This window comes from Myodes glareolus, chromosome X (genome assembly GCF_982192425.1).
Source record: "Myodes glareolus chromosome X, mMyoGla1.1, whole genome shotgun sequence".
NCBI lineage: Eukaryota > Metazoa > Chordata > Mammalia > Rodentia > Cricetidae > Myodes > Myodes glareolus.
Window position 1 is genome coordinate 119853901 of NC_142053.1, and position 18966 is coordinate 119872866.

The 18966-nt window shown below is 39.5% G+C and overlaps 1 protein-coding gene across 1 annotated transcript in view; it reads left to right on the top strand.

Moving 5' to 3' along the window:
• Sms (spermine synthase) overlaps positions 1 to 18432 on the top strand; it is a 56130-nt gene extending 37698 nt beyond the window's left edge. Inside the window, exons 5-11 of the mRNA XM_085684905.2 lie at positions 2233 to 2408; positions 3094 to 3248; positions 3700 to 3789; positions 7986 to 8100; positions 9683 to 9762; positions 16543 to 16658; positions 17901 to 18432. Of these exons, the coding sequence (XP_085541031.1) occupies positions 2233 to 2408; positions 3094 to 3248; positions 3700 to 3789; positions 7986 to 8100; positions 9683 to 9762; positions 16543 to 16658; positions 17901 to 17940 (772 nt within the window). The 3' untranslated portion in view covers positions 17941 to 18432. The remainder of the gene's footprint in view (positions 1 to 2232; positions 2409 to 3093; positions 3249 to 3699; positions 3790 to 7985; positions 8101 to 9682; positions 9763 to 16542; positions 16659 to 17900) is intronic.
• The last annotated feature ends 534 nt before the right edge of the window (positions 18433 to 18966 follow it).

The following is an 18966-nucleotide window of genomic DNA, read 5'->3' on the forward strand; positions in this document are numbered from 1 at the left end:
GACAGATGACCCTCCTACATCATGTCTCTGTCTCCTGAGTGCTGGGATTATATACCCATAGACTGGCCTCTATGGGTAACTAATTTCTTAGCTCTGCAATTTCACCTTCAGGCAAGCTTTATATGTTAGATCACAAACAAAGTATCACCACATTGTGGGTGGGTGTGAAAGTCAGAGGGACAACTTGGCTGAGTTAGTCTCTTCCACTTTTATATGATTTTCATGGATCAATTTCGATTTGTCAGACATGTCTGAAAGCATCTTTATCCACTGAACAATCTTTATTTATTATTATTGTGAAATATGTTGTCAGGGTTTCTGTCCTGCCTGGTTCCTACAGTCGTTAAGTCCCAAAGAAATCACACAGGGGTCTACATTAGTTATAAACTGATTGGCCCATTAGTTCAGGCTTCTTATGAAACTCTTATAACTTATATTAGCCTGTTATTCTTGTCTATACTAGCCACGTGGCTTGGTACCTTATTCAGCGAGGCAGTCAAATCTTAACTTATGTGGCTGGGTCACGATTGCAGACCAAGCTTTCCTCTTCCCAGAATTCTTGTTGCCCCACCTCTTCTCCCTGCCTGGTCACTGCGCCTATACTTCCTGCCTGGCTACTGGCCAATCAGCATTTATTTAAAATATAATTGACAGGGTACAGACCATTGACCCACAGCAGAAATAGTTTTGTAAGTGAGATTGATCAAAGTCACCTATTGCCACAGGTTCCCTCTGTTGCTTTACTCATCTCAGGAAGAGGCTTCTTCCAGTCCTGTTCACTACCTGTCTAGGGGCTGTCTTAACTAGGCCATTACCTAACACAAGAAATACCTCTGGTCTGCCTAATATTCAGAAAGATAAATCCATTCCCTGGAAAGATGAAATGGCTAAGGCAGGAGTTGTGAGAAATTACTTTGTTAGCTTTGGAGCAGATTACAGGTGTGTGTGTGTGTGTGTGTGTCTGAGATAGTCTTGTTCACTTGTTATCAGGTTGTGCCTGGACTGTTTGAAGCAGGTGAGAGGAGACTGGGAAGTGAGGCAGAGGTAGTATGTTCCAGCATTGCAGACCTGCGTAGCCGTACCGAGTACTACTTCATTTTTGGGTCTCCAGTGTATTCTTATTTTGTGTTTGGCTTACATTCACTAATCCCCTTTTTGGTGTTTTCTCCTGTCACTTAGTGTCCTCTGCTGGTGGTTTCTGGTATATTCACCATATCAGAAGCACTTGATTATTTACAAAAGCATAGGATGAGAAGCTTTTCATTTTGTTTTAAACTTCTTAATCCCATTGCCACTAGTAAATAATTGTGTAGTACTCAGTTTCTGAAGATCACAGCGCAGCCTGCTTCATGATGTCAAAGGTACATTTGCAGATGGAGAGAGGTCCAGCAGATATCACCATAACTCAGGTTTCCTGCTTGGAAACCTGGGTGTTCTTTGCCAACCTGACTTCATTCAAGAGAATCTCAGGCCAAAATCCACAGGAAGGATGACTTCCAGATGCTTGATCAGGCCTTTTAGGAGACAATTGAAATGGAGAAGAATAAGAATATCCTAAGTGAAATGACGGTTAGAAAAAGAAGGACAAAGAAAAGAAAATGCAGTGTTTGAAACTTTATTCAAAAGCATAACTACTATGATAGAAATAATTGGGACAACTCAGAATACTTGAAGGTGGATTCTGTACTAGATAATGGAACTTGTAGCTACAGTAATGGCCACGTGGTTTTGCAGACCTTTGTTGTTATGTTCTGAAAAGTGTAATATCTACCATGCCCACTTTCTCCTTCAGTTTTTTATTAGGAACAATAAATTTAAAACCTGCCAGAAAGGTTTTCTTTTCTTTTTCTTTTAAAAAATAGTTTTGTGCAATTGTTGCAACTTGGTACAATTTGTGATTGTGAATAGGGAAGTGTCCAAGCTTTGGATTTGTTTTACACTTTCAAAGAGGCTGTCTGCCACAAACACATGACTGCCTTTTATTTTCTTTTTAATTATGGGGATGTACATGTGAGTATAGGTACTGGTAGCGGTCAGAGGTCTCCCTGGAGTTGGAGTTACAGGCAGTTGTGAGGAGCCTCTAGCTGGGAACTAAACTTGGGCCGTCTGTAGGAGCTGTACATTCTCTTAACCACTAAGTCATCTCTCTTGTCTCTCATGTATATTCTCCATCCCAAGTCCTTTTATAAGGCAGTGTTCTTCAAAGACTCATTCCTGTCTCTCCCTCTGTAGTTTACCACCCATAGTTCGAGGAGGGGCCATCGACAGATACTGGCCTACTGCTGATGGGCGCCTGGTTGAGTACGACATAGATGAAGTGGTGTATGATGAAGATTCACCTTATCAGAACATTAAAATCCTACACTCAAAGCAGTTTGGAAATATTCTCATCCTCAGTGGTGATGTTAGTAAGTATCTCATTCCCACCCTGGTTGCATAACAAGGTTCTGATGTGTGGGCGGTCACTGCTTTCCTGACAAATGCCGTTGTCTTGGATTTGTCTGAACTTAATTCTGACACTGCTATCTTTTAAGATTCACTTACATTTTATGAACCTATGGGTTGTCTGGATGTTTGTGTAAGCTTTGTCTTGAAATAGATTTTTCTTTGATGAATAGTTAGAAAGTACAAGTTGCTGGAGTAAAAATAGCATTTTATTATGAAAAAATTCCAATCTAAGTAGACAAACTCATGCATTGAACCTACTGGTACTCTCCATGGAACTTTGAGAATACCAATGAGTTAGCCAGTGTTGTTTCATCTAACCCTGCTGCATTTTGTATTACAATATTATCTTGAAAGTAGCTCCCAGATGGCATATCTTATCATCTTTAAAGGTATCATTTCTTTTAATTACTCAGACTATCAGCTCACTCTCAATATTGTATTTCTGTCTAAGTAACTTAGTTCTTTTTATCGTATGTGTTAGATGCATTATGTTTTTGAAAACTACTCAATCCAAAAATCAAACTTGCACATTATGGACAGTTTTTGAAAGTTAGGAAATTTCCATTGCAAGCTAGATTTCAGCAGATCAAGTGGTTTGTGTATTTGGGTAGAATGATCATTTGGGTCTCTTCTTTTCCTCCCTAGATTTGGCAGAGAGTGACGTGGCATATACTCGAGCCATCATGGGCAGTGGTAAAGAAGATTACACTGGCAAAGATGTGCTGATCCTGGGAGGCGGAGATGGGGGCATATTATGTGAAATTGTGAAACTGAAACCAAAGATGGTCACTATGGTAGAGATATCCTTTACTGTATAAGAGAACAACTTCAGGGCCTGGAGAGAGAGAGGACTCACTCTTACAGAGGACCTGGGTTCAGTTCCAAGCACCCATTTGCTGACTAACAACTATCTGTAACTCCAGTTCCAGTATATCTGATGCCTTCTTTTGGCCTCCAGGTAGCAGGCATGTATGTGGTGCATGTGCATAACAGCATGTGCACACTCATACATATTTTTTAAAAGATAAAAAAATGAGTGAGAGGGGGAGAGAATGATCGAGACAGAGACAGAACAAGGTAAACGATCCTATGGCATCTTTGGACTTGAATTCCTTAGTGTGAAAATAAAGTCACCATAATACCTACTTTTTAACGTATGATCCTCAGATGTCCAAACATTTACGTTTTAGAGAAGATTTACTATTTCAGAATTCTTTGATATATTTGAATTCTCCTTAACCTGTTTCGGACATTGACCAAATGGTAATTGACGGATGTAAGAAATTCATGCGAAGAACATGTGGAGATGTCTTAGACAATCTTAAAGGAGACTGCTATCAGGTAATTATGTTTCCTTGGTAATGAATGTACTTTTAAGTTAAAATTAGAAATACATGAGAGATCAATTGGACCTGTACCTTTTATTATAATTGGTTAAGAAGATAGTTTCTTTCTTTGTGTGACTATATTATCTATTGATACTTAGAGTAGACAGTGTACAGTTACTGAAAGAAGCCTGCAGTGTGGACTCTATCAGGTTACTTTTCTTTATGTTATTGGAGATTAAACTTGGTCCTTCAGTATGCTAGGTCCCTACTACCACTGAGTGATGTCTCCAGCTCACATTAATCCTGGCATAGATGTCATGTACTTTTTAAATCTATCACCTTCTGTCGCTATTCTGAATAATACCTTGAAGTCTTGGTGTTTCAGAAGAAATTCAGATTTTTAATTGGTAGGTGTAGTTGATTAGCAGGTTGCAAATAAGCAATTAGTTTCTGTCTTAACTTGTACTGTGCTTGAAAGTTGAGCAGCCACTCTGATATGTGGGGATGCATATATTTCATTCTCACAGACCTGAGGGCTTGTTAGAGCAAGATGCCCAAGCAAATACTTAATTGGATAGCATCTGAAATGTGCACCTCCAGATTGGTAGGCAATTTGGATGAGTGCTGTACTTTCAGGTGTCAATTATCTAGCACTTCTTCCTTCCCTAATGTATGCACATTTAAATTTGAATTTGTACTACATGCATGCTAATTTGAGGCAGGAATTCTATCTATCTTAAAATGCAGTTATGATTTTTTTTTTTTTCCGAGACAGGGTTTCTCTGTAGCTTTGGAGCCTGTCCTGGAACTAGTTCTTGTTGACCAGGCTGGCCTCGAACACACCTGCCTCTGCCTCCCAAGTGCTGGGACTAAAGGTGTGCATCACCACTGCCCAGCACAGTTATGATTGTTTTGTGGGCCAAAGGGCAGGGCAAAAAATAGTACAGTTAGCTTATCCTGTTGGATAGATTCAAAAGGGATGGTAGAATTCAGCTCTGCATAGCATTGAACTGCCTCACACTGAATTCAAAGTTACCATGTCTGACAATTAATGGACCAGACCCCTTCCTGCTGGATTTAATCCCCACACCATAACCTTGTAGATGTTGTTCTATTATATTGGGAAGAGCTGAACCTTAGAAAGTTTAAAGGGATTTATTCAAGGTTGTGGAGGTCACCTTAGATCAGTGCAGAGTTGTTGTTGTTGTTGTTGTTCTTCTTCTTCTTCTGTTTTTTTTTCTGCAAAGGGTTCTGAAGCTCTCAAGCAGGGTGGGAGCCTTCTCTCGGAGAAGATAGACCCACCTGAACACTGTACCAAAGGCAACAATCTATTAAAATGTTGTTTTCAGAAAGGCAGAGATTTTTTATATATATTTAAACAACTACTCTGGTTTACATTTATTTCAGGAACAAAAAATACTTCTTTTATAATGACAGTAATCTTAATACTGAACTAAAAGTACTATGCGAAGAAAACTAAGGATGGATTACTTATGTGTATGTATGCATGTTGTTTACGTACACACATACAAAATTATCAAGTAAAATAAAGTTTAATTTAGTGACTTTTTAAGAAATTCTGTGTTATACTCAAATAGAATTTAGTTTTAAAAATTTAAAAATGAGAATTTTCAGAAGTCTGTTATTAGACTGTTTGTAATGGCTTAGTGGGTAAAATGCACTTGTCACCAAACCTGATGACCTCAGTTTAATCCCTAGGACTCATGGTGGAGGAGAGAACCTACTCGGACAAGGTGTCTTCTTTGTTTACACAAACACAGATACACACACACACACACACACTCTCACTCACACACATAAAGATATTGTATTAGAGGTATGCCACCAAAACATAATAGAAAATATCAGAGATTAAATTTTAATAAGTAAATGATAAAGTAAAAATTATAGTAAGTGGCAAAAAGTCATTTTCATTGGAAATAGGAACCAAATTATGGATGCTTTGTATCTGAGTTTATGCTTGTTTTTGAAGCCACTAATAAGTAAGATGGAGGTCATAAAAATAATAAAATCAAGTAATTATATGGAATAAAAATAGTTAGAAAAATCCAAGAAATTTACCTTGACAATTACTTGGACTTCTGAGAAATTGGATCAGTGATTAAAGATTTAAGTGATTTAGGAAAGATTAATTTTTTCTTTCTGCTAAATGCAAAACACTGAAAGGAAATTGGGAGGTGTGTGGCAGGAAATCCTATTGAAAATAATCTGCTAAATGAATTTAGCAAAAGGTGTTATGAGGTTGTGGTGAGCTTTGTGATTTGACTGAAAGACATGAAATGAAGTCTGTGGAAAGGCATGGGATATCTTGTGCCTGGTGATAGCAGAACAGTTTTCATTGCTTCTCATTTGTTCTTCTAATTCTCATCAGAACCAAGGGAGTGAGGCCAAGTGATGTTTTCAAAGTTGCTCTTATTAAAGCAAATGTCTAAAAATAGCCAAGGGAACTTATGAGAACAATTATTGTGGAAGGAGACTTGTTTTGATTGCTGATTTACTGCAGTCCTGTAATCAAGTAGGAAGTTGGACACAGACTGTGTAGACAGATAAGAGGGATATCATGGGAACTTGAACTTATGTGAAGTATGTGTTAAGTAACACCCTGCTAATATACTGCTAACATATGATCCCAGATGAATTCCTTTCCTTTCCTTTCCTTTCCTTTCCTTTCCTTTCCTTTCCTTTCCTTTCCTTTCCTTTCCTTTCCTTTCCTTTCCTTTCCTTTCCTTTCCTTTTCCTTTTCCTTTTCCTTTTCCTTTTCCTTTTCCTTTTCCTTCCCTTCTCCTTCCCCTTCTCCCTCCCTCCCTCCCTCCCTCCCTCCCTCCCTCCCTCCCTCCCTCCCTCTTTCTCTCTTTCTTTCTTTCTCTTTCTTTCTTTCTTTCTTTCTTTCTTTCTTTCTTTCTCTCTCTCTCTCTCTCTCTCTCTCTCTCTCTCTCTCTCTCTCTCTCTCTCTCTTCTTTCTTTCTTTCTTTCTTTCATCTTTCTTTCCTTTCTTTTTCTTTCCTTTCTTTCTTCAGACAGCCTTGCCCTGGAACTTGCTTTGTATGTAGACCAGGTTGGTCTCAAACTTAGAGAGATCTGCCTGCCTCTGCCTCCTGCCTAATGCTGGGATTTAAAGATGTGCGCCACCACGCCAGGCCCATGATACATTTCATTTCATATGGGTAAAAATTTAGTAAGTGATGCTGACATATTAGACTACCCACTTGCTTGAGAACTAAATCAGCTAACCCTAGAAACCATTGAAAAGGGAGATTCAGTAAACTTAGTCCTTAGATTTGGAAACTAAGATACAAAGGAAAATTTAGCTTTTAAATTGGGAAGTGAGGGGTTTAATATGACTGTTCATAGAGGATTGTTGAAGACAAGAATAGAACATTTGAAGTGAGATGGAGTAGTTTATTGTCCATCTTTGGGATGATGTACATAGGTTAAATTTTAGTGAAGAAAGCAGATTGTGAGAGTGTCAAATGAACTTTTTTGTGGTGCTGGGATCAAATCCTGACTTTCATACATATGCTAGGCATGTTCTCAGATTAGATGAATGTGTGGATTTTAGTTAGTTGAGGTGTTTTTTTTTTCTTTTTTGAGACAAAAATCTCACATAGTCCAGGCTGGCCTCAAACTCTATGTAGCTGGGTGTTCACATTTTGTCTGCTTTTGCCTACTGCAACTTCTGCAAGATATTAAGTTTTATAAAACAATAGGACAGTAAAAGTCTTCAAAGATACCAAATTCCATATTTAACTTCTTACACTGTAGTCTTCCCTCCTCCTTCCTGCCAGGAACTCAATATAAAGCCCAGGCTGTTCTCAAACCTGTGGAGTAGCACTCGTTCTGTCTCAGCCTTCCAAGAATTGGAATTAATAGGGGCTGGCTGCCACACCTGACTGTCCTCTTTTCTTATCAAGGCTCTGTGCGCAGCCTATGGATCAGCCTATCTTTTAAAATAAGATTGTGTTTCAGTCAATGAAGGGAGCAATAGCACCCATAGAGGTGCTATTACTCAGATGAGAAAGGATATAGGCATATGGTTGAGACTTTGTTTTTCTATTAACAGACAGGGGTGAAAGGTCTCTTTGGTGCTGGTGCTGTGAATTTAATCCCCAGCTTTCATTTCCTATTTATAAGTGTGCAGTGCCATCCTTTTGTGTTGACTCATGTATCTAATCCTGTTCATTCTGAAAGGTCCTCATAGAAGACTGTATTCCAGTACTGAAGAGGTACGCCAAAGAAGGGAGAGAGTTTGATTATGTGATTAATGATTTGACAGCTGTCCCGATCTCTACATCTCCAGAAGAAGGTAGATTGATTGTATTTTGAACTCTTTTTTTGTTTGTTTTGTTTTTGTTTTTGTTTATCGAGACAGAGTTTCTCTGTAGCTTTGGAGCCTGTCCTGGAGTGAGCTCTTGTAGACCAGGCTGGCCTCAAACTCACAGAGATCCGCCTGCCTCTGCCTCCCAAGTGCTGGGATTAAAGGCATGTGCCACCACCGTATGGCAGAGTTTTAAACTATACATATACATGTTCACAAATGTGTGCGTTTTATTAATACACACACAGACACACACATGTGTGAAGACCACTGCTCAACACTGAATATCTTCTTAAATTTCATTCTACTTTATTTTTTTGAGAAAGAGTTTCTTGCTGAGCCTAGAACTTTCATCAAGTAGGAAATGCTGGCTGGTCAGCAAGCCCTAGGAATCCTGTCTCTCCCCATCACTGGGATTGCAGAGTACATGCCACCATGTTCATTTTATGTGTGGGTACTGGTGGTCAAACTCGAATTCGTACACTTGCATGGCGAGTACATTCCCCGCTGAGCCATCTTCTCAGCTCCTCTTAGTTGTTAAAAGCACTTGAACTAGCTTTGATGGTGGGAAGGTGACTGGATTTTTAACGTGGCTTTAATTTTTTTCCTTTCCCTAATGTGAAAACACAGCTTATACCTCAAAGAGTGTAAGAGTGTTCTGGAACTAAATATGAGTGATCATGGTTAGGGAACATGGATTCAGATTAGTGTAAGTAGTATGTTCCAATGTGGTAGCAGTTTTATGTTTTTATAGTTGCAGAACAAAAGAAATTCACAAATCAAGGCATATTTCAAATACATTGGTGGCAACATGAAGTGGGTTACAGCAAAACAGGGTAACCTCTGCTGGAGGAATTTTGGAAACTTTCTGAAGACATACTTAGTTGAGGCATTGGCCGAAGCTAGTGTGTTCTGTTAAGTTAATACATATGAACAAAGGTCTGGAATATTCTCAAGGAGGTTAGGTCTGACACAGGTAGGCAATGAATGGCTGTTAAGGAGGCTGCAGCATTCTGTGTCTTCCATAACCAGGAATTTCCTCAGCTTCTCAGCAAATGTTACTGACTTCCTTTCTTTCAGACTGAGCTCTGCCTTTGTGTCTAATCTTTGTTCTTTATCTGAGAGCGGTGCTGGGGATGAAACCCAGGATTTCCTGCGGATGAACAAACTGCCACTGAGCTACACTCTCAGTCCCTATGCTAAGTCTTTATTGGTCACGTACTGTCTGTCTTAAATAGATGCAGACTTGATCCTGAACTCGGTGTTTGTGTTGGGGTTTGTACAGACCAGCTATATGATTGTACCTTATTGTTCATGAGCAAACTTTTAAGCATATGCACCTTTAAATTAGTCTCATGTAATGCAGGCTGACCTAAAAGCTACTATGTAGCCAGTGATGCTCTTTAACTCCTGATCTTCCCTCTGCCTCCAAAGTGCCAGGATGATGATGGGCATGTGCCAACACACTGGGGTCTCTTCCTTTTTGTTTTATTGACTATGACTGAATATTTGATAACGTTTACAAATATTTGAACATATTTACAAAATTTATTTTTTTTTCCACATCCAGATTCCACATGGGAGTTTCTCAGACTGATTCTTGACCTGTCAATGAAAGTACTGAAACAGGATGGGAAATACTTCACACAGGTAGACCTCTCAGTCCCCACCCTTACTCCTATGACCCTCAAAAAGAGTCAATATTTGCATATTTGACTGCATGTTCTTGAAATTTACATATGTCAGGAGAACAACAATATCTTTGAATTATACTCGTTCAAGCAGTACATTTCAAAGTAGTTAATCTGTTATCCTGAGATGTTACTTAACAGCAGAAGACAATATTATCCTGATTTTGTTGGCCCTGGCTGTAGTATGAAATGTCGCCAGCAGGTGGAGATACAGACCACAGTTTCTTCCCTCTTTCCCCATCTTCTGGGTATATCTCTAGGGAAAAGCCCATTTAACAGCACACCCTTCTTGATGAGCAGCTTTGCCTGTAGTGTGAGCTGCAGACACCATATAGAAGTAGATTTTTTCTTTATAGTTATTTTCATTCTTTTTAAAAAAATTTAAATTATATTTTAATTAAAAAAATTTAACTTTCATTCTTAAGGGTATTCTTAACTTTAAAGAAGGTTTGCATTTGTGGTTTTGTAAAAAATAGGTGTATATAGGAAAATACATTTCTTCCTAAAAAGTGACAAAGGCATCTAATTGTTAATCCAGTCTCATTACTTGGTACACAAAATAAGTAATAACCAAGTTCAACCCTTGCACTCTGGTCTCGGAATTCTCTGAGTTTACTGGAGAGTATTGCTCATCCTATTACATGTAAACTCTAACTAACCCTTTGTATTTTTTTTTTTAATGAAATAAGAAGTTATTATTTTTAATATGGACCATCTTAAGCAGAATTATGTCTTTTGTCCTGTGTACATAATTCCCATCCCCTAAAAAGACTTTACCTTATGACCAACTTTATATTGTATTGATTTCTCAGTAATTCATTTTATTAAAGTATATCTTTGAATTTTGCTGAATACTATATGCTCCTTTTACTTTTAAAGATTTATTTTTATCTATGTGCATGTGTCTCTGGATATATGCTTGTGAGTGTGGCTGGCTGTAGAGGCTGGAGGTGTCAGATCTGGAGCTAGAGTTACAGGACCTTATGAGATTCCTCAAGTAGGTGCTGGGAGCTGAGTTCCAGTCCCTTGGAAGAGCAGCTGTGTGCTTACCTGCTGAGCCATCGCCACAGCCCCAGTACATTCTATTGTAAATATTTTTTGAAAATCATATTGTAATTAGATCATTTCCCCCTTCCCTTTCTTCCAATTCCTTTCATGTATCCCCTCCTTGCTTTCTGTCAAATTCATGGCCTGTTTTTCTTTAATTGTTAGATATATACATACACACAGATACACATATACTTGTGCATATATATGTAAATACAACCTTCTCAGTCTGTATACTGTTACGCATACACACACACACACACACACACACACACACACACACAGTTTTCAGGGATGACCATGTGGTACTAGATAACCAATTGGTGTGCTCTTCCCTGGGGAAGACTATTTCTCCTGCTTTCAGCATTCCTTAGTTGCCTGCAGTTCTTTGTCTAGGGTTGGGCCCCATGAAACATGTCTATTCGTGTCATCCTCATTCAGGTGTTATTTTGGCAGCCATGTTATTGTAGTATCATGGGTGTAGCTTCCATAGCATTTCTAACAGACACAATGTCACAATAGATTTTTTTTGTTCCTCTGGCTCTTAAAATCTTTCTGCACCGTTTCTGTGATGCTCCCTGAGCCTTAGGTTCAGGAGCTTTATTGTAGATGCATCAATTAGGCTGGTTTAGATTTTTAACATAAATTTATTTTTGACTGATCTATAAAAACATAAAAATGATCATTTACAGAGTTACCATGTGATGTTTGCATGCATGCATATACTGTCTAATTTTTAATCAGGTTAAGCACATATATCCTCTTAGCATATATCACATGTTTGTGCAGAAAACATTCAGCTTCCTTTCTTGGAACATTTTCAAGTGTACAAAACACAATCATTAGCTATAGTTACCTTATACTGTGTAATTGCATGGCAGAACTTCTTATTCCTGTACAACTGTTAGTACCAATTGATGAATTGTTTTTAAAGATTATTGGTGTATTTAAATACCCAGAATAGTTTGAAGTCTTTTTTTCTTGAAAGTACTTATCTACAGATTCTAGTCTGTTCTGACTATTTTATGAGAAGAATAATGCTGGAAAGAACTTAGAATACACAAGACACCTAAAGTTCTAGCTTGTCTGGTTTTCCTTCCCTTCCCACTGAGTGTAAAGCCTGTGGGCACATGGTGCCTTAAAGCTGGGGTCTATACACTTTAGGCCAAATGTGGCTGCCTGCTCTGTTTGAGTTTCTTGGTAAACAGCCATGCCATTTGTTTTGTGCTCCAGGAGCAGTGTACTCTCTAAAATGTGACCTCTGTTCCTTTTGGTAGGCCTCTGTTTTAGGTAGGATGTTGATGGTGAAACTGACTCAGACGAGGATTTGTACTTTAAAAGCAATGCAGATTTAGTTAGTTGGACTTTTGGGAGCATGTTTATCATATTCCCCTGTCTCCACATTTCCACAACTAGAAGAAAGTCTCATGCAGGTTAATGAGGAAACATGAGGCTCTAGGATCTTATAACCAAGCAGAGCCTTGCCAGGATATGCATAGGTTGGATCTGGAGTTCTGGCTAGGAGTGGAGAAAAATGATGAAAAGAAAGAGCAGGACACCTATGCATGGAGAAGCTGGGGTCAGGTAGGCTGTGCGCACTCTGATAGAGTTGAGCCAATTACTACAAGCAACCTGGAACCTCAGTGTGTTTTATTATATACAGCACAGGGAAAAGAAATTAACTTGTCTTGGTAGGAGGTATCTAATAGGTCAGCAGTTTCAGGTTGTGAGCATCCGTGGGGAAGAAGTTGTTGCTAGTTTTGGACACACTGATCAATCACTAGCATTAAAACCCTCAAAGAAGGTATTATCATCTCTTTGAATCCCAGCTGGGGAAGACTTTTCCATTCCATGGGGCTGAGGAATGCCCATGTCAACAATACTTACTAATTCAGGACTACACTACAGGGCTTCTGCTCCAGTACGGAGTGTGAAAACAAGCTAGTGTGCCATCTGCCTATAAGCCCAACTACCTGGGAGGCTAAGGGAAGGGGATTTAAGTATGGATTCTCTGTGAAGCAGTCAGTTTGGAGTAGGTAGTTTTGTGCTTGCTTGCTAAGGGGAACTGGTGCTTTAGTGTGGGAAACTAATAGAAATGTCCCATGAGAATGCAGCATGTACAAATACTAATGACTGTAACTTTGAGGACTCGCTTTTGTGAACTGTTTCTCTTTTAAACCTCCAGATCATCAGTCCAAGGCTGTGTTCTTTGCCAAGGATTATCCCAAAGACATCACTGCATACATTCTGTCCTCCCATTCAGTACAAGTGGAGATATAAAGTGATACCATTTTGTGATGTCCTGAGGTTGTTTCTTGTGTTGGTCTATGTGCCACACACTAAGATTCACATGGTTTAAGAGGCCTTACAGGAAGCTGTATTCGCCACCATTCATTCATTCACTTATTCATTCATCATCATGATAGACAGGAGTTCTCCCATTGACTTATATCCTTAGACTCTGCTTATTTTTTTGTCTACCTATTGACATGCTCAGGTGATATCACTTGATTCCTACCCTTAGCTTCTGCCCTTAGTTGGAGTGTGTAGCAGAAAAATGGAGAATGTTAATGGTGGGATGAGGATTTTATATAATGATCTTCAGAAACTGAATGTTCCTACCAACACATTGCTCGTGTCACAGTGGCAAATTTGTGACATCATTGGTATCATCCTGGGTGCTTGAAAGTAGCCTTATTATCTTGCCATAGAACTTAGGAATGTGCATTTTTGAGGGTAGAAGTAAGGTTCTGGGACTTGACCATCTATCTTCTGTCTCTAACCACTTACTTAAAAACTAATAGGCAGCTGGGAAGTGGTGGCGCACGCCTTTAATCCCAGCACTTGGGAGGCAGAGGCAGGCGGATCTCTGTGAGTTCGAGGACAGCCTGGTCTACAAGAGCTAGCTCCAGGACAGGCTGTGAAACTACAGCAAAATGCTGTCTTGAAAAGGCAAAAAAGGAAAAAAATAGGCTACTACATGCAAAAATGGGTATGTAACACACATGGAAACCACAATGAAAAATGTAGCAAGTTCCTGAGCACTCCCATAGCTTGGACTGTTCATTGTTAGTCCCCTTTAGACATCTGTAATCCTTGCTAAAGCTTTACTGCTTTCTGGAAGTAATCCATCATTAGCATCATTTGAAAAATTTCTTCATTTATTTTTATTTTATCTTTCAAATTATATGTGTGTAAGTATGGGTGCCTGCAGAGTCCAGAAGAGAGTATTAGATTCCCTGGAGCTGGAGTCACAAGAATTCGTGAACACACTGACACGAGTGTGGAAAACTAAACCTCTTGAGTGTCTATGATCCCATTATATGCGTTGCATCACCGAGTTGTCTTTCCAGCATCTTTACTGTCAGTTTTTCTTTTTAACGTTTTAAAGCTGTGCATATGGCATAGGCCCTTTATCCCAGCACTCGGGAGACAGAAGCAGGTAGATCTCTGTGAGTCTGAGGCCAGTCTGTTCTATGTAGAGAGTTCCAGAATAGCCAGTGCTCCACAGAGAAACCTTGTCTCATAAAACGAAAAAACTGACAATAGAGTGTGTGTGCATGTGAGTACAAGTACTCTCTAAGGCCACTGAGATCAGATCCCCTGGACTGCATTTACTTGTGATTATGACCTGCCCAACATGGGTGCTGGAATCTGAATTCGGGTTCTCTGCGTAGGCAGTAAGTATTCTTAACCACTGAGCCATCTTTTTTCTTTCTTGTCCTTTAATGTCAATTCTCAAAAAATTTTTGTACACTTTGTAGTTCACATGAGTGTGATTTTTTTTTACTGTTTAGTTTTGCTTGCATAAGATTTGTTATTTTTAATGATATGTATATATGTGTGGGGGTATGTGCATGCAAATATGCAGATGACCTTGGAAACTAGAGGTATCGGGTCATCCTAGACCTAAAATTAATAGGCAGTTGTGAGCCGTCAAACATGGGTGCTGAGAACTGAACTTGGGTCCTGTAGAAGAGTAGTAAGTGGTTCTTAACCACCTCAACAACTGTCCTAGTCCTACTGCCCCTTTTTTGAGACCAGAGCCTCACTATACAGCCTTGGCTGGCCTGGAACTGGTTGTATGGAGCAGGATAGCTGGCCTTTAACTCAGAGATCCCCCTGCCTTTGCCTCTTGAGTGCTTGGATTTAAGGTGTGTGTCACCACACCCAGCTAGTTTTGCTTAATTTTGAACCTAATAAGAAACACTCAGATAAAGATTAATATTACAAAAATAGTACAAACTGATTTAAGTTTAAAAATGTAAACAACACAAAAGTTTGTGAATTAAAAAAGCAAGTGTTACTTAAGTCTAATATGAGAGATGGAGAATTTTCTAAAACCAAAGCTACTGAACTGATGGATGATTATTTCTTTGCTGTTGGGTTTTGTTTTGGAACTCCAGTGCATCTTTCTTAAAAAGAAAAGAAAAAAATGTTCTATTTATGTAGACAGGAAAGTGAAATTTATCATGTTCTTTTTTTGGGTAGGTCTCTATTTGTGGAGTTTCTTCTTTCCCTTTTTCTTTTGAAAACCTGCTTCTTGACAATGTTGGGAAAGAACAAATTGAAACCTTCCAATTTTTCTACCACATTCTCAGTAAGGAGGTCCGGCCCTCCCATATGTCCTCTTTAAACACAGAGCAGGGTGTCAGTTTTAAGATGGCAGACAACCAGTCAGCTGTACACCTTGGTGGCATTTCCGTTCTATATAGCTTCCCTAGTGGTGATGTGTTCTAAAAACAACTGGACAGTGTTTTCTATTTATGAATTGTAAATTACATGTGTGGTGTTTATATGCTCTCATGGTGAACCTGATGTTGAAACCAAATTATATGCTGCTGAAGGGCACTTTGGCTAAATCCCACTGCAGGACCCTAGATGATGGGTTATTAAACAGGCTGGCACTAAAGGATGACGTTGTGCTAAGTGAATGTGCTAAGTTAAAACTACCAAGGCTGTCTCTTGGAATAGTTCTAACCCCTTTTCTTGACTGGATGGCTGCTCTCAGAAGTTCTGATAGCATAGGCCACTTTTGTGAAGTTTTCATGTCACATTCCTGCAGCAGAAGCCTGACGGCCTGAGTTTGATTCCCAGAAGCCACGAGAAAGGTAGAAGGAGAGAACTGATTCCAGCAAGTGATCTTCAGACTGTCACACTCATGCAGTAACACATGCACACACCAGGTTTATGCACAATGATACACTTTAAAATCAGAATTTGAGGAAGGAATGAGGTATGACTGCAATTCTCTGTCAGGACTTTTGTTGTTGCTGTTTAAGGGACGTAGTTTAAATCAGCATGGAAAGCAAGAGCATTATTTTGATTATTTCAGTTTTCAATGCAGTTGTAACTATTACTGAAAAAAAGTTTACTGAGTGGGTTATGTGGATGAATATGCTAAATTGTGTGGTGTGGATACAATGAACTATGTCACTAATGAGAAATTGGCTTCACTGCTTTCTTTTGCTTCATACTTCAGTAATTTGAAATAGCTCCGTAAATGAGGTAGAAAGAGAATGAACTAATGAACCCATAAATAGAATCAGTGCAATCTGTGGAAGTATAGAGGCTTTATCTCATTTTTTAAAGATGAACTTTTCTCTCAAGCTCCCATTGTTCTTCCTTTATTAGAGACCTTCAAGTGAGTATGACTTAGCAATCCCAATGTTTCCTTTTCTCTCTGATTTAGGGGAACTGTGTCAATTTGACTGAAGCCCTGTCACTCTATGAAGAACAGCTGGGGCGCCTGTATTGTCCTGTGGAATTCTCAAAAGAGATTGTCTGTGTCCCTTCATACTTGGAATTGTATCCTTTGACCATGACATTATGTGCTGCCGTTTCAGAACATCTAAGTACATCATATGCTGCCATTATTAATCATAACAACAAGCAGAATTAGCTCTGTAGTGTATAAACTCTGAGTTTCAAACTTAACTGGGGACTCTTCCTAGAAACTTGAAAAAGTAGGCTTTATTTCTGAATCTTAGAGACTGGGGCGTCCCTTGTCATAGTTTCCCAGGGGCCTTTAATCATTAAGTCCTACTGACCTAAAGCGGAAACAATTGCTGTCAAAGATAGACGTTAGCCAGGCACATCACCTGGGAACTAGTTAGATATGCAAATTCTTCTGTCATCACCCGAACGAGAATGTAGGGGTGGAGCCCAAAGGCCTGTTCCTCAGTCCTCTAGGGTACTGATGTGTACCCAAAACTCGAGAAATGGTTTGAATTTCTAGAAGTCCACCATACAAGCTTAATGGCCTGCCTGTAATCTCAGCATATGAAAGGGAAAATGGGGGATGCCCAGAGTAAGCTGACTAGCAAGACTAGCCATATTTGTGGTAAACTATAGTCCACAGTCAGTAGCTTCCATAGCTGCAAGCTGAGTCCAGGTTTTTTTTTCCCATGATGGCAGTTGCTATCAGGGAGACCCTGCAATGCTGCTGGCCCTGGGAGTGGCTCTTAGCTTGGGCAGGTGGGAAGCTGGATGCGTAGTAAGAGGCAAGAACTTTCTTGCCTAGGCCCTCTGTCTAAATAGGGGGATACTCTGGTTGCTGGGTAGCCATGTCCTTCAGTGGCTTGGGGAGATTTAGCATCTCCATCTTCACTCTCCGTTGCCCCTTCAGGAGGGTCTTTTTCGTGTTGAGTGCTTTGAGGAATAGGGTGATAGGGAGAAGGCTCTGGGTCTTAGAGTCCCATGTCCTGCTGATCTTCTACTCTTTCACCTTTCCCTGCTCTGTTCTCCTTTCCTTTCCTCCCATCCAATTTCCCTTCTTCATTCTTCTCACACTGATGCTTCAGACTTTTGGGAGAGTTCCAGAGCAGAAGCAGTAGAACTGAGTAGTGTACTCCTCAGTCTTTGTTCCAAATGGTGGCCAGCCCATGCTGCAAAGTGCCTTGTTTAAAAGCCCTTTGTCCTATCCCCACAGTGTCCAACCTACGCCCATAAATCCCTGTCCATCTTTCAATTTGTTGGCCCAGATACACATGTTAAGTGGTACCTGCTCCTCCTTGAATGGCCTTTCTTATTCCTTGACTCCCGCTCCAGGTGGGTATTTTACACTGTTTGGAAGAAAGCTAAGCCTTAAAGATGAGCATCCCCTGAATGTCGTGTGCTGCAAGCCGCCTTCCTGACTTCCATTTGCCCTGTATGCCATCAACCGAGTCAGGCAACTGGTCATGAATTCCTTCAAGTGTTTTTTTTTGTTTGTTTTTAATTATTATTTTTAATTTAAAAAAGCCAATGGAAAAAATGTATATTTTGATGAGCTAGGGTGTTAATTTTTGAAAGTCAGCTGAAGGACAATTAGACAGCCCAGCGAAGACTGCGGAATGCACTGACCCCCTAGAATGTGACTTTAGGATCTATCTTTTTTTTTTCTCTGTGTGGGGTTTGGGTTTTAGTTTTGGCTTCAGTAGACTTTAATTTGGACATGTGGAGGAATAAACATCATTGTTTGTTCTGGAGAGAAGTTCCTGATAGTGTTTCTCCCCCCCACCCCCAAATTGACTTAGATCTTAAAATTTGGTGCTTTCAAAAGACATGATTAGCAGTGCTTCAATTAAAATTACAAAAGAGACCTATCGTGTGTTTTGTCCCTTTATTTCAGCCCACTCTCCTCTTCCTTACTTCTGATGGCCTAGACAAAGGTATATTCTAGACTGCTCTACTGAGTGAGTTCCAGGACAGCCAAGGCTACACAAGGAAACCCTGTCTCGAAAACAAAACAGAGTACATGTGAATATCAACTTGATATTGTATGTATTGTGGATAACAATCCAACCAATTTGAATTGTCTTTCGTATTGTACGTACAAGATTTCTACTCCATCAGTGGAATTGGTTCATTTGTGGTATTTTCACAGTAAGTAAAACCTTGGAAATGTAATGTTTAGTGAGGTGGATTCAGGGCCAACACTGAACGTTCTTCATTGTTCCTCCTAAGACAGAAACAAATGATATAGGCTATACCAAATGACCTTTAAAATGAGTGCAGACTTTTGCTGTAGTTTGGATTGCTATGAAAGAAGAAACATTACAGAATAAAGGAGTTGAGAGTCATGTTCAAATTAGATTTTTTGTTCATGGCTAGGTTTAAAGCAGACAAGTAGACA